At 41.1% G+C, this 13,620-nt stretch overlaps 1 protein-coding gene across 1 annotated transcript; it reads left to right on the forward strand.

Moving 5' to 3' along the window:
• The first annotated feature begins 935 nt into the window (after positions 1 to 935).
• LOC134674469 (eukaryotic translation initiation factor 4B) lies at positions 936 to 12,226 on the forward strand. Its single transcript, XM_063532557.1, has 14 exons — positions 936 to 996; positions 1,504 to 1,617; positions 2,640 to 2,833; positions 3,339 to 3,446; positions 3,994 to 4,082; positions 4,751 to 4,926; positions 6,154 to 6,277; positions 6,779 to 6,880; positions 7,720 to 7,793; positions 8,924 to 9,134; positions 9,937 to 10,021; positions 10,108 to 10,147; positions 10,271 to 10,767; positions 11,243 to 12,226. The coding sequence occupies exons 1-14, from the start codon at positions 984 to 986 to the stop codon at positions 11,303 to 11,305; spliced, it is 1,890 nt and encodes a 629-aa protein (XP_063388627.1). The 5' UTR covers positions 936 to 983; the 3' UTR covers positions 11,306 to 12,226.
• Positions 12,227 to 13,620: the final 1,394 nt, after the last annotated feature.

Genomic DNA, 13,620 nt, shown 5'->3' on the forward strand with positions numbered 1-13,620 from the left:
TCATATCGATAAACTATCGACATTTCTTGCAAATTTAATTTTACTTCAAAGGTTTAACGATACCTAAAATGAACAAAAACGCTTTTATTCTTTATTGTGGTTATCAGATCACAATTATATCAGTCACGCCTCAGCAGGGAACCAAGGGAAAGTTCAGATATTTAATTAAAATACATTAATACCTACTAAAATAGGTGTTCCGCAATAATTGAATTATTTTATTATATTATAATTATATATTACAATTATAATATATAGATGGTCAAGCAAATCTTGTCAGTAGAAAAAGGCGCGAAATTCAAATTTTCTATGAGACGCTATCCCTTCGCGCCTACATTTTTCAAATTTGCCGCCTTTTTCTACTGACAAGATCTGCTTGACCAAGTATAATAAAAAAAATTCAATTATATCATTATCCATTAGTATTTCAATTATGTTTATGTTTAACGAAGATATTGAAGCTTAAATTAATCGCTATTTCGTTCCGCTGTGTAGCGTTTATCGATATATAACATGATTAAAATCGACTTTTCACATCCCTAAAAGAGCACACATATACGTTATTACACACACATACACAACCTGGTTCTACCTAAAAAGGGGACACCCGGATTTGAAGTCCATCTTGTCAACAGTATGGTTGTCCTTTTTTGACAAACGGCATTTTTAAAAGAGCGAGGAGAGAGAAATGATACTAGTTGCTGCGCCGTCAAAGAGAACAGACAGCGTTCGGGCCTTGGACTGATCAAGTCGCTAGTATGGAAGTCCCGTCTCTTAAAACGTAGTGATTATATTCTCTTTGATACATATCTCCATCTCACTTTTCACGTATAAACTCTCTATTTTTGGACGGATCTTCTGAGTCTAGGAGTCTGTAATGCCCTTTTTTATTTCTTTGGTCATATGAACGCATCTTTTATATGGCAGCATTTGAATTTCGACAGTTTTTAGATCACTGGCAACATTGGCCCCAGCCTTATAATATGGCCGCTACAGGTTAGTTGCTCAAATTTTGTCACGTGAAAAAACCCGAATTTTGACTTGTTTTATGTTTTAATTTTGATATTTTCGTATATTTTTAGTTTCTCCCAACACATGTTAATGTTATTTAACCTTTAAGTATGTATTAAGTATCAATTATTAATGCTAACGTGTCATCATTTCACCTCTGCGGACGTTTGGATTTACCGCGTGGCCACATTCTTAACTTTTTGTGCAGAATATTAATTACTTAAATTTCAGCATTACGTAGTTTCGTTTTACCCTAATAAATTAAAACTATAAATAAAACTTTGATCAGTGTACTGTAACATCTGTGCGGCAAGTGGCGATTGTCCTTTGGATACGTGCCTGCTCCACGGATAACCGCTTTTCAGATTCGGTCGTAGTAGGTCGTTCGCTTGCTATGCGTCATCGAAACAATGCCATCCACTCACGCTTCATTCTCATAGCATATAGTACGCTTTCACCGAAATTAATTCAGTTTTACGTAATGTCTTGCAGGCAACAAGAAATCAAAGAAGTCGAAATGGATCCCAGTGAACATCACAGATATTATTGCGGAACCGACTACTATTTCGACCACAAACAACTGGGCGGACTCTGTAGATGATGAACGTAAGTATATTCTATATATTTCCTTTGACTAACGCCTTAAAAAAATAAAAAATTGTGACCCAATGATGACGTGCAGAGGGCAATGGCCGGCCAATGGTAATCTCGTACTTGGGACACACATACGGGTGCTAGTCACTCTCTTTGTCCCGGGAAGGTCTGAGGAAAGGTCTTTTGTGATTTATACACATTCTAGCCGGGTGCTTCTCTCACAGAGAAGGAGGGGGAACCAGAAATCACGGTGCCATGTCTAGCCAGGGAAACTCAACCTGTGGGGCTGGGTGGAGGCACAAACATGCTGCTGTTGGAAACCCCCATGACCAGCAGTTTGAGCACAATCTACGAGATGGCTCTTGCCACAACTCAATTCAGACTAGTCTTTCATTGGCCAGCTCCCTAAATATTGCTGAGGGTCTATATTTTTAATAACAATGATTAAGATGTAAGATGTTCCAAGAATTACATCATTGATTTAGTTATTCCTTATCTGTATGTGTAGGTAGAAGTGAGTTAAACACAAATAGGTAATAATTCTAATTTACAAACAAATTGCTGTTATTTTTGTTGTCTTTTTCTATTTTTATATTTGTTTTAGTTGGTGTAACTGAGTAAGGTCTTAACCATTTTGTTGCACCAACAGGAAAATGTACTGAACTAATACACCGCAAATTTTCTATTACATTACCTACTCTCGGACTTAAGTTGATATCAACATGATTTGGATAAAATTTAATGAGACTGACTCATTACAGACTTTGATAGTGTAGAGAGAAACCAATTGTAATGTTCCAGCAGATTATAACTATATTACTATTTGATTTTGAACCAAAAAAGACAACAAGAAACAAATCAATTCAATAAAACTTAAAATGCACATCTCTCCAATTACAAACCTGTTACCATGCTCTAAGCCAGTTTTACTCTATATTCTAGCATAATTTTGTTACAGTAAAAAAGTAGTCCTATATTTAGAACATTTAAGTAGCGGGACTAGTCACCCAATAACATTGTTTCCGTTGTGGCAGCTACGGAGAGCTATGGGTACGCGTCGCGGTCGCGCGCGCCGGTGGTGCTGCCGTCGGCGTCGCGCGCCGCGCGCGGCGGGCTGGCCGTGGACGACGACGCCATCCCGCGCCGCCCGCCCTTCATCGCGCACATCTCCAACCTGCCCTATGATGTGGACGAGAGCGCCATTTCGGACCTCTTTGAAGGACTCAAGGTAATATGGTTTCCGTTTAATGCAGCGGTCGGCAACAGGCGGCCCGCGAGCCCCCCTGGCTATTTTGTATGTAATATTAACAAAGTGTAGCCCGCTTAAATTTCATTAACTACTATGTGGCCCTTGACTGCTAAAAGATTTCAGACTGCTGCTTTAATGTAATGGAAGTGTAATAATTGTTTACATACACACATAATCTCTGAAAACTGAAACTTTTTATCACTTACAACTAAATTGTCTATGAAAATTGGTGGCTTTACCATTTGTTCATCTCATTTCTTAAATGCAATAGTTTAAAATTTAAGTGAAGCCTTATTTTACAAACATTAAATTTGAAGCATGGAACTTAATCATGCTTCTCTGACTTTCTTCCTTTCCTACTTTGCTGAGAAAAATAATAAAATAATGTAGAATTATCAATGTTTCGTCAATGAATATTTATTTTGTGTAATAAATAGCGGAAAATAATTATTGTGCCATTATTAATTATCTACATCTTCTACAGATCATTAACTTGAGGCTGCCGCGAGAAGGTGACCGCCTCAAAGGATTTGGATATGTTGACTTTGAAGACCGAGAGAGCCTTATCAATGCCATGAACCTGCCCGATCTTGTAAGTATATTTCATAATTATGCAGAGGAAATATTTGGGTTGTTTTCCTGAAAAATAGCTGCATTTTCCATTTTCTGGCAGCTTTCCAATGCATCTACTCCAGTAATCTGGGGTTACATAAAATAATCTGATGAAGCGGCAGTTGGCCCGGCTTGACCTGACCTAGTTTCAATGTAAAGTGTTGTTAGTCATTCCTAACTTGTTTTTTTAATGAGAATTAAATTCATGTAACTAGGGGGTGAATTTAGCGTTTGCGTTTGTTAGTAGAATTAAATAATCACTAATATTTGATGGCACATTAGCATTTTAATAATTGAGACTTAATACATACTTAAAGGTTAAATAACGTTAACATGTGTTGGGAGAAACTAGGGGGTGTTTTGAGTGTTTTCTTTGTGAAATTAAATAATGACTAATATTTATATGCATTTGTTTTTTATCCATATTCATTAAATTGTGTTTTTAGCAATTGCTTTCTCTTTGTGTACTGTACAGATATGCGAAATTGTGCCAAATCATTGTGAATAACAGTAATTTTGTTTATCAGAGTGTCGGCGGCCGGCGGATTAGGATAGAGGTGTCGACCGAGAACAATGACCGCCGCATGGGCCGAGGGGGCCGCTCCGACCGGGACAGGTAAACTTAACGACCATTTGCATAGAATTTAAAAAAAATGGGATGCCCCTCTGTTCCCAAATTCTGCATGATTTATTCCAACGGTTTTAATGTGACAAAAGAATGTGCGATAACTGTATTTTGCATTGTTAAACGAATCCAATAAGTCACGTTTAAATGCATGCAACACGAGAACAGAAGAATGTGACCTACATTAGAAGCTCGATTACGAATGCTCTCAGGCTTGATATTGACTGGTTTATGTATTTAGGACATTTAGGTTATGCAACCGTCGTGTGACACTTTACATTATCAATATTATCATCATACGTAAGCTGTATTGTTTATAATTGAGGAGATTATTTCATAGAATAGAATATTTATTTGTATTCATTGTACATTGTCATATTCAAAAATTATTTACAATTAGAGGAACAAAACAATAATATTAAATTAATGATACATTTATATACATGTCAATACGCTTCTATGCAAGTTAATTAACAATAATTAATTAATTAACAATAATTAATTAATTATTGTTAATTAGTTAATTAACTATTGCTAGTTAACTTAGCAAATTTCGCAATATACATTTAATACACACTCTAATTTTTAAGTCATGTATAAATAGTACCAGATTGAGGGTCGGGGTCTCGTCGACATGAGCAATGTATGTTTGGTTACAGGGACTACGACCCGGAGCGCACCATGGGCGACTGGCGCTCGGGGCCGCGCGCCGCGCCCGAGCCCGCCGCGCGCGCCGGCGCCATGACGCGCGACCGCGACATCACCCGCGACCGGGACATCACCCGGGACCGGGACATCACCCGCGACCGGGATCGAGACCGCGATCGTGAGGAATGTCAGTACTCAATATTATCTTTCACTTTTTTGTCAATATTATTATGTCGTTATATTATCGTGTTATTCTTATGTATATGCTCGCCGCAATCAAAATCGGGGCAAGCATATTTCGACAGGTGTTCATGCCTACAGATTCTTAATTCTAAAATCATAGGAAAGGATCGTTATTCTTTCCTTTTCAATTCAATCGTCAAGCATGTATTTATTTTGCACTTGTATAAAAATTATGTTCAACAGAAGGGACTATTGTCTACAGTCTGTGTCTGACCATGGGGCTTTAAATCCAGGGCTTGATTTTACTCGCTAAACGGAGCTACTTTCACTATGGGACCAACCCTAAAATCGGAGAAAATTTTTTGGCTTTTCCATAGAAAATGTCGACATCTAATCACCAAAATGTATGAAAAAGTGAAAATTTTTTCGGGGTTGGTGCCATAATAAAAGTAGCTCAGTTTAGCGAGTAAAATATCGCGAGTAATCTGATCCATTATGTACGAATAATGCGGTCACAATGATGATAAGCAAACAGTATTATGGAGCGGGCTCTAATGTCACACATGGGACGTACACACTGAGTACAGTAATTATCAAGAAGCACACCATTTTATGGATTCATTCTCTTTTACTTTTGCAAATAAATTATTGACTAAGTACTATGTTCTAACGCCATAATCGACAAGTTACTGAAGTGATCCCTCACTTTGTGATCTTTTGGCAACAAAATTGATAATTTAAGTTACTCTAATCGTCCCGGGAAGGTCTGAGTAAAGGTCAGGTGTCGTTTATCACCAGCTAACAGTTTTTTTATACTAGCCATATACTTATATCCTTAGAGATGAATACTGTTCGTAGAGCCAGAAAATACGCTTAGCGATCAGTAAGCGTTTTCTTTGGAATGTTCGTAAATCGCTAGAATAAGGAATAGTACCCTCTAGCCGGGGACGTCGCCCACAGCGACGGCGGGGACGCCAGAAACGCCGCCCGCGGGGCCGCCGGGGACGCCGCCGGGCGCGCGGCCGAGGCGAGGCTCCGCGGCGCGTTGGAAGCCCCCCGCGACCGGCTCTTTTAGTACAATCTGTGACGCGGCGCGGCCGTAACTCAATTCAGACTAGTCTTTGGCCCGCTCCAAAAGACTTTGCTTAAATCTGAGTGACCTAGATTTTCCGTTAGGTGTTAACTAGGTAAAAGAGAGGTCCTAATTTAGAGTTGTGTGTCGCACTTGCAGCCACGGCCGACATGCGGCCCGGCGCGTGGCGCGACGGCGAGCGGCCGGCGGCCGAGCCCGCGCGGGCGCCCTACGGCGGCCGCGACTCCTTCGGCCGCGACCGCGACCGCTACGGCGACGACCGGTACTTACATACATATCTAGTGTCATCTGCCTTCATTTATGCTGTTCTTAAGGAAATGGCTTAAATTAAAAAATGCAGCTGAAAACTGGTAAAAGTCTGACCTACAGAGCGCTTCGTGCTCACATTCCGTCCTGGATGGACACGATTTGTTTCAATTACTCGTCAATTGACTAGAATTAACGTCGAAGCAAAACTGCCCATTGAACATAATGAGATAGATTTTATTTCAAGACTTCTGTGTACGCTTTTAACCTTACAAATAGTCAATTCATAGATAATCAGGAGACCTAGCCAAGAGACTATTATTAATAGATAATGCCTATGGAAACGTAAATGGAAATGATCACATGACGTTTCGTTCCCACCTGTCACCCCATGCCTTTTTCGACTGGCATTTGGCAATACGTGTAAATATTGTCATCTTAACTACGACCCCAGATTATCCAGTATATCATTGATGTAGTGTAAGTATAGGGAGCTAATGTGTGTTGGCGTGTGCAGCGGCCGCGAGCGCGGGTTCGGCCGCGACGGGGAGCGCGAGCGCGGCGGCTACGGCGGCCGCGACGGCTTCCGCACCGCCGAGCGGGACGGCCAGGGCTTCGGGTACGTACCACCACTAATTCTTACTAAGTTACTACATAACATGATCGTTCCAAGGGCCGCAAACTTAGTTTGGTTCGGTCACATACAACATTATGAATCCTGTTGGCGAGTTGAGAAATATCGATCGGATCGACACGCATTTGTCACGACTTCCAATTAAGTATTTGTTTCAAGTGATTGCCACAATTATCAGTTTCATGGCTCCTTTACACTATCGGCGATAATCGTTGATAGAATCATCGGCAAGATGACCACATCAGGCAGGGGTGTGCAGGCGTCCACATGACCGCCTGTACAATGCAAGCACCCGGCGATTCGCTCGATTCTCTCCGATGTATGCCCAAAAAACCGACAACTCTCGGGTTGCAGGCGATAATAGACGATGCCTGGTGGAGGCTGCCGAATGTGCCCTCTACGTTATCGTCCCCGCCAGTCATCGTCTATCATCGCCGATAGTGGCGATAGTGTAGAGGAGCCATTACCAACCACACATCTATGCACATGAAGCGACAGCTAAAATTAGAATATCTTGATTGTCGTAATTTTATCTTCTATGTGCTATATGAAACGGGTTACCTAGACACCGATTCGTGCCTAATTATGCGCGAACTGGTCGCTTTACACCAACATACTACTCAAATTTATTTAATTCTGGATTCTAAGCTAAAATAGTTAATTTACACACATGGCTGTCATTACCTGCACCTGCTGCCATTTCTAAACTTAATTACATTACCCATACACCAGTAAATCAAATATTACTACTTATTACTTTTTTTTTAGTATTCTTAGTAACATTTTTTTGTCATAGCACTTAAATGTTTTCGTGCTAATTTTAGGAACCGCGAAGGTAGAGGATTTGGAGGCCGAGGTTTCGGTGACAGGGATCGCGACCCACCTCCACCCAGAGATGGTAAGTTATATTTCTAACATTGGTTTACAAGTATTTGTTTCGATACATACGAGTTCCAAGCCAAGGGATCCAAGATTTGTTAATGGTAGAATAAGGTAATAAGGCCCAAATGGCCCAATATGCATTACAATGCACACACCGTTTCGATCTAATTAGAACCTATAAACATATCAATGTTATAAATCAAATATGTAATCTAGCATTTCTTTTTTTGTTTCCTCAGATAAACTAAATTAATTTATATACACGAACATTCAATTTAAAATACGTGGGCTTTACGAGGAGGGAAACATTGGTCTTCGAATTTGATAGTTGAAGTACACGTCATTGTACAGTCGGCGTCATATACGTGTACCGAACTATTTGAATACTTTAGATACTACCTACTATATGACGCTGACTGCACGCCCCGTGCATGACGCGGTAGTTTGACTTTGACTGTCAAATCAATTACCACAAATCGAGACACGTATTTTCTTATACTTCTTCTACAGTCTAGAAACTCTTTGATTGTAGATATACAAAATATTATTTTTCTCAAAAATGGACGGCAAAGTCGACTTTGCCGTTTAAAAATATGGTCGCGAAGCGCGTAGTTTATGGTCAGTCAAAAATTAAAAAGTTAAAAACATTGCAGTCTCGATTTTGGGACTGCAATGTTGCATACAAATTCCATTATTTGTCGAGTTCCAAACTTTTTAAAAGTTGAAATGACCATATCAAATGACGGCACAGGCCCATTAAACAGCCAAACAGATGATTAGTACCGCGACTATTTAGTTGTCTCAAATAGGTTGGGGTATTTTGGGCAGAAAAATACACTTCTATTTTTTTTATTAAAAAAATAAAAAGGCGGCAAGGGCTTTTTTCTGTGAAAATATATACGTAAGAACGTTGTTTTTGTAAAATATTTCTATGATATTTATATTTCTTGCACCATTTTTGAGAAAAGCACTATATATGACTCGGCAGGAAGGCTACTTGCTGGCTTCGGATTCAATTAAACGGACTCCCAAGGTCGTCCGTTTAAAACGAATCCTCAGCCTGCAAGTAGCTACTTCCGAGCCTCGACAATAATGTACTATTTACTAGAATAGATTGAAAATGTAAACAATGTGTGGTGTATGCAGACAAGCCCCGCGAGCGGCCGAAGCTGAACCTGCTGCCGCGCACCGTGCCGCGCGCCGCCGAGCCGCCCGCCACGCCGGCCGACGGTGCTACCCCCGCCGCCGCCGCCGCCGCCGCCGCCGCCGCCGCCGACGAGCGCGACAAGCCGCCGCCCAAGCCCGTCTCCGCGGAGAAGGTGTTCGGCGCCGCCAAGCCCGTCGACACCGCCGCCAAGTCAGTACCACCCGTTTCTCCGGGAACACTCTTACCGTACCACCTGACGCGGCCAATATACAGGGTGGCTACAAAATAACTGCATTCCTGTTGCCAGGGAGGTTTCGGGATTATACTGAGCAACTTTTACTATGGGACCGACCCCGAAATCGCGAAAAAAAATTTGGCTGTTTCATACATTTTGGCTGGTCCATTTTCTACGGGAGGGTAATTTTTTTTTTCAATTTCGGGGTTGGTCCCGTAGTGTTTAAGTTGCTCAGTATATTGCTTAAAACAACCTTGCAACGGAAATGCAGTTATTTTTTAACAACTGTATACATATATTTGTCTTTATGTACCGTTATTAATATTATACTATTAACTTACTGTTAAACAGTGGGCGATTGCCATACTATACTACCGATTCCTCCGATGACACTTTGCTTTGCTGTTTGAGGTCATTATGTTCGAGATGGTGATTTAAAATTCATGTGATGAAATAATACCACATGTTGCGATTACTCATATATGGTCTGATAAGAACGCGACCCTTTCTGTCGCTTATCACTGCACCCTGCGCAATAAATGCATGCTTTTTTTATAAATTCTGATAATGCACATGAAGCGACTTTAAAAAGTTATGATGTTTTTAAAGTTGAGATATTTACTTCTTTGTGCTATAATAAAAGGGTCATCTAGACATCGTTCCGTAGCTATCGATGTACGGATCGATCGCTTTAAACCGACATATTGGCCAAAATATGATTTCATTTCATTCTTAACTTTCTAACACATAAAGTAATTATTATTTTTTGTTTTCTAGGGAAAGGGAAATAGAAGAACGTCTTCGTAAACAAGAAGAGGAGGCACGAAAGGGAACTGAGGATAAGGAACGCTGGGGGCGCAGGGTAGGTTTAAAACTTACATCCATATTTGTATTGTGAGTTAGTTTTGAGTTACACACATTACATAACATACTCTTATTTCTTTTCAGAATGACCATTCCGGAGAACGTCGTGGTGGCGCTAGACGTGGTATGTATTGTGTATTTTCTGTTTCTGTTGTCAGTATCAATTACTATCAACATCAATGTGTTCATACAAAAGTTACAAGCAAATAGTTACCACACCAACCAATTGATTTATAATATTTTGCAGACGACCGCGGCAGAGACAGCTACAACAGAGACCGACGCGACAGGGACGACAACGATCGGCGCGACCACAGAGACGACCGGGACCGACGCGACTACTCGGGCAACCGCGACCGGCGCGACTACTCGAGGGACGACCGAGACCGGCGCGACCCCAAGGACGACAGAGACAGGCGCGACTACTCCAAAGACGATCGCGACAGGCGCGAGTACCCCAAGGACGACCGAGACCGACGCGACTACTCCCGAGAGGACCGCGAGCGCCGCCCGCCGTCCCGGGACCGGCGGCCGGCCTCCCGGGACCGGCGGCCGGCCTCCCGGGACCGCGAGCACCGCGAGGCGCGCGACCCGCGGGACTACCCGCGAGACGCGCGGGACTCGCGGGACGCCGACTCGCGAGACCGCGACCCCCGGCCCCTCTCCCCGCGCGCCGACGACCGCAACGGCCGCAACCTCACTCCCGACCCGAAGCTGCCCAAGATGAAGGAGCAGGAGAAACCAGTGAGTACTACTTACTATTAGTCAATGTAGACTTTTTTTCAAACATAGAGGTACAATAATATAGAGATGACACGGGGCAGGGGCCAAACGACCGAACGATATGCACTTATGGAAATTTCAGTAGGAGTAGCAGAGAAAGCGGTATTATTGCTTGTCCTTGTCACAGTCTCACTTTGTTTGTTCCCCACAAAAAATTAGTATGGTTTATGGTGGGCAACAAATAACCCGACCGAATTACGTAGATTGTTTTTGTTATGTTGTCAGGAATGTTAAAACTTGTTTTTAATATTGTCGCTTTGCGTATGTTTTGCCATTCACGGAGGCACGCGTATAGCTCATCTATGTAATACTAGGTCTATGTTTTCAAACCTATTAAGTATGTTCTTATATCAGTGTTCATGAATGTATAAATGACAGATAATAGTAGAAGAGTAGAAAAAAACGTATTTACAATACCATTTCTCTATTGTTACAGAACTTTGTAGCGTCGAATAAATTTAGCTTCCTGGAGGACGCAGACGACGGCGCGTCCGAGTAGCGCCGCGACTGCCGTGTAAAAGTGTAAATTGATCAAGTGTAAAGACTTGCGCCACTGAGACTCAGTCGCGCCGTGTAACAGAACTACAGTGCGGTGTGGATATACGTCTGGGAGGTTGCTGCATGCTCCCGCTGCTCCGAGCCCGGCCCCAGCCCTCACTGGTCCCTAGAAGGCTGTGACTTCTACTTTTGTAATATTCAGCTTGTCTCCATTCCGGTTGTGGGTACTCATTGTACATATTAGGGGCTCCGACGTCGCTTTCCTTGTAAAGGAGGCCGCAGTGAGGGCTGGGGCTCAATTTGTGACCATGTACTGATTTGATGTAAATTTTTCTATAGGTTTGCTATGTAATAGTACGCGTACGGTCGCAAAGGCAACGGCGAGCTTTCCCGCGAAGTTTAGCGACAGGTTTTGTTTTTACGATTTGATACAGGTGCTGCTCTCCGATATTTTGTGAATATTGTTTTGTAATTTCATTTACTTTGTTGAAATATCAAAGCTTTTTTTTGAGTACTGCGACGCAATACATCGTGATTGCCACCAAGGGAATCTTATTTCATTATTTTAGAATATTCCTTTATGTTAAATATGTAGTCGATTTAGATTAATAAAATGTTAATTGTATTATTTATCTTTACAAACAGATATGGTTCCATAATCAATTGCCATGGTAGTGCAACAATTACTTGCAAGTATGCATTTTTCTGTTGTGTGGCCTGCCCCATTGAGTTTAGTCAATGTGGAAATTCAGTGTACCTACAGACGGTTAGGACCGACCTTGTCACAAGGATATTTTTATTGGTAAACACATGTCCAACGACGTGAAAATTGTTTAATATGTATTAATTTCTCAAGTTTATTTCATATACTTTGTTCTAATTGTGAATTATAAATAAAATTACTCTTTTTACAACCAAATAAGTGTCTTTTATTATGAGAATAGTTAAATCTATTACATTGTGGTCGCCGTCATACTGCGTTTCATTAGGTATTACAAAATGGTGTTCTAGAATCAGCAGTGGCACTTTGATCCCTCCTAGCAAGGACGGCAGAAAAGTCTTTTTCACCACACCAGCTCGGAAAGATTTACTTTGCACTTCAAAAACGGATAGCAAAGTTGCACTTTGCTATCGGTAAATCACAGGTGAGGCAAAGTAATCAAATGAATTGTTTTTTAATGTTTGCTGGTAGAATTGACTTTTATTTTGTTTGATATTTTACATTTAATATTCCAAAATTGAACCACGGGCGTAGCGAGTGATTCTAAGAATGGAATCTTGAGCGTTGCGAGGGTTTCAAAACACGAGGGTTAAACAAAATTTGGCCCCGAATGAAACAAAATTTTTCAGCACACCAACCCGAAGCAAATATTAAATGTAAAATATCAAACCAATCAAATGAATGTTATTAAATATTTATCATCTAAAATCATCATTTAAAAGTCAATTATGCCAGCAAACATAAGAAAACAACTCAAAATTGGCATTTGATTACTTTGCCTCACATGTGAATAAAATGCAACTTTGCTATCAGTTTTTGAAGTGCAATGTAAGCCTTTCCGAGCTGGTGTGGTGAAAATAACTATTTTCGAATAGGTGATGTGAAAACCAAGTTCTAAATAATCTTGCACTACAGGAAAACCAGGATCTAGGTCTGCCTACTTATTTTTTTTTTTTTTGTTATAATTTCAGCAGTGAGAACAGCCTTAACCTTTTCGACGCCGTGTCGAACACAAAAGCTGTCACTGACGCTACGTCACCCAAGTATCAAAACTGAAATTGAACGTTATGCATATGAACGTAGGTCTATGTTGCTCTGTGTGTCCGTGACCGATTCATCGGTCTTTGGCGTTGAACCTGCGGTGATGATATATCGGTCATTGGCGTCCAAAAGATTAAAATTGTGAAATGCTAACAAACTGCAGTTTATATTTAACTCCAATTTATGCAAGTAGCTCTAACAGAACTTAACCTATACTTAACCTATATAGAATTACGGACCGGGCTGTCATGTCAACCAATAACCAAGATGTAGAGTAACAACAGAACTCAACCTTTTAGCAGATGGGGTTTCCTGATTCAACCCTACGGCATCTGAATGCCTTGCGGTATATTTCGTCTCTCTCATAATGTAGGTGCTAGACAGAGCGATATGTAGGTACGTGCCTATATTATTGTACCGTCTGTGACGGGCTTTATAATATTTCTGATACTTAGTATTTTCGCCCATTAAAGGCTTGCTACACGGTCGCCGACAAGCCTTCTAACCGTCTGACCTTGGTCTGTCCTTGGTCAGTTTTGGTCAAATTTTGTTGG

This window comes from Cydia fagiglandana, chromosome 2 (genome assembly GCF_963556715.1).
Source record: "Cydia fagiglandana chromosome 2, ilCydFagi1.1, whole genome shotgun sequence".
Taxonomy (NCBI): Eukaryota; Metazoa; Arthropoda; class Insecta; order Lepidoptera; family Tortricidae; genus Cydia; species Cydia fagiglandana.

Coding starts and splice junctions, on each gene's coding strand:
- LOC134674469 (XM_063532557.1), top strand. Junction 10,148..10,270: donor TCGTGGTGGCGCTAGACGTG/GTATGTATTGTG, acceptor AATATTTTGCAG/ACGACCGCGGCAGAGACAGC. Junction 10,768..11,242: donor TGAAGGAGCAGGAGAAACCA/GTGAGTACTACT, acceptor CTATTGTTACAG/AACTTTGTAGCGTCGAATAA.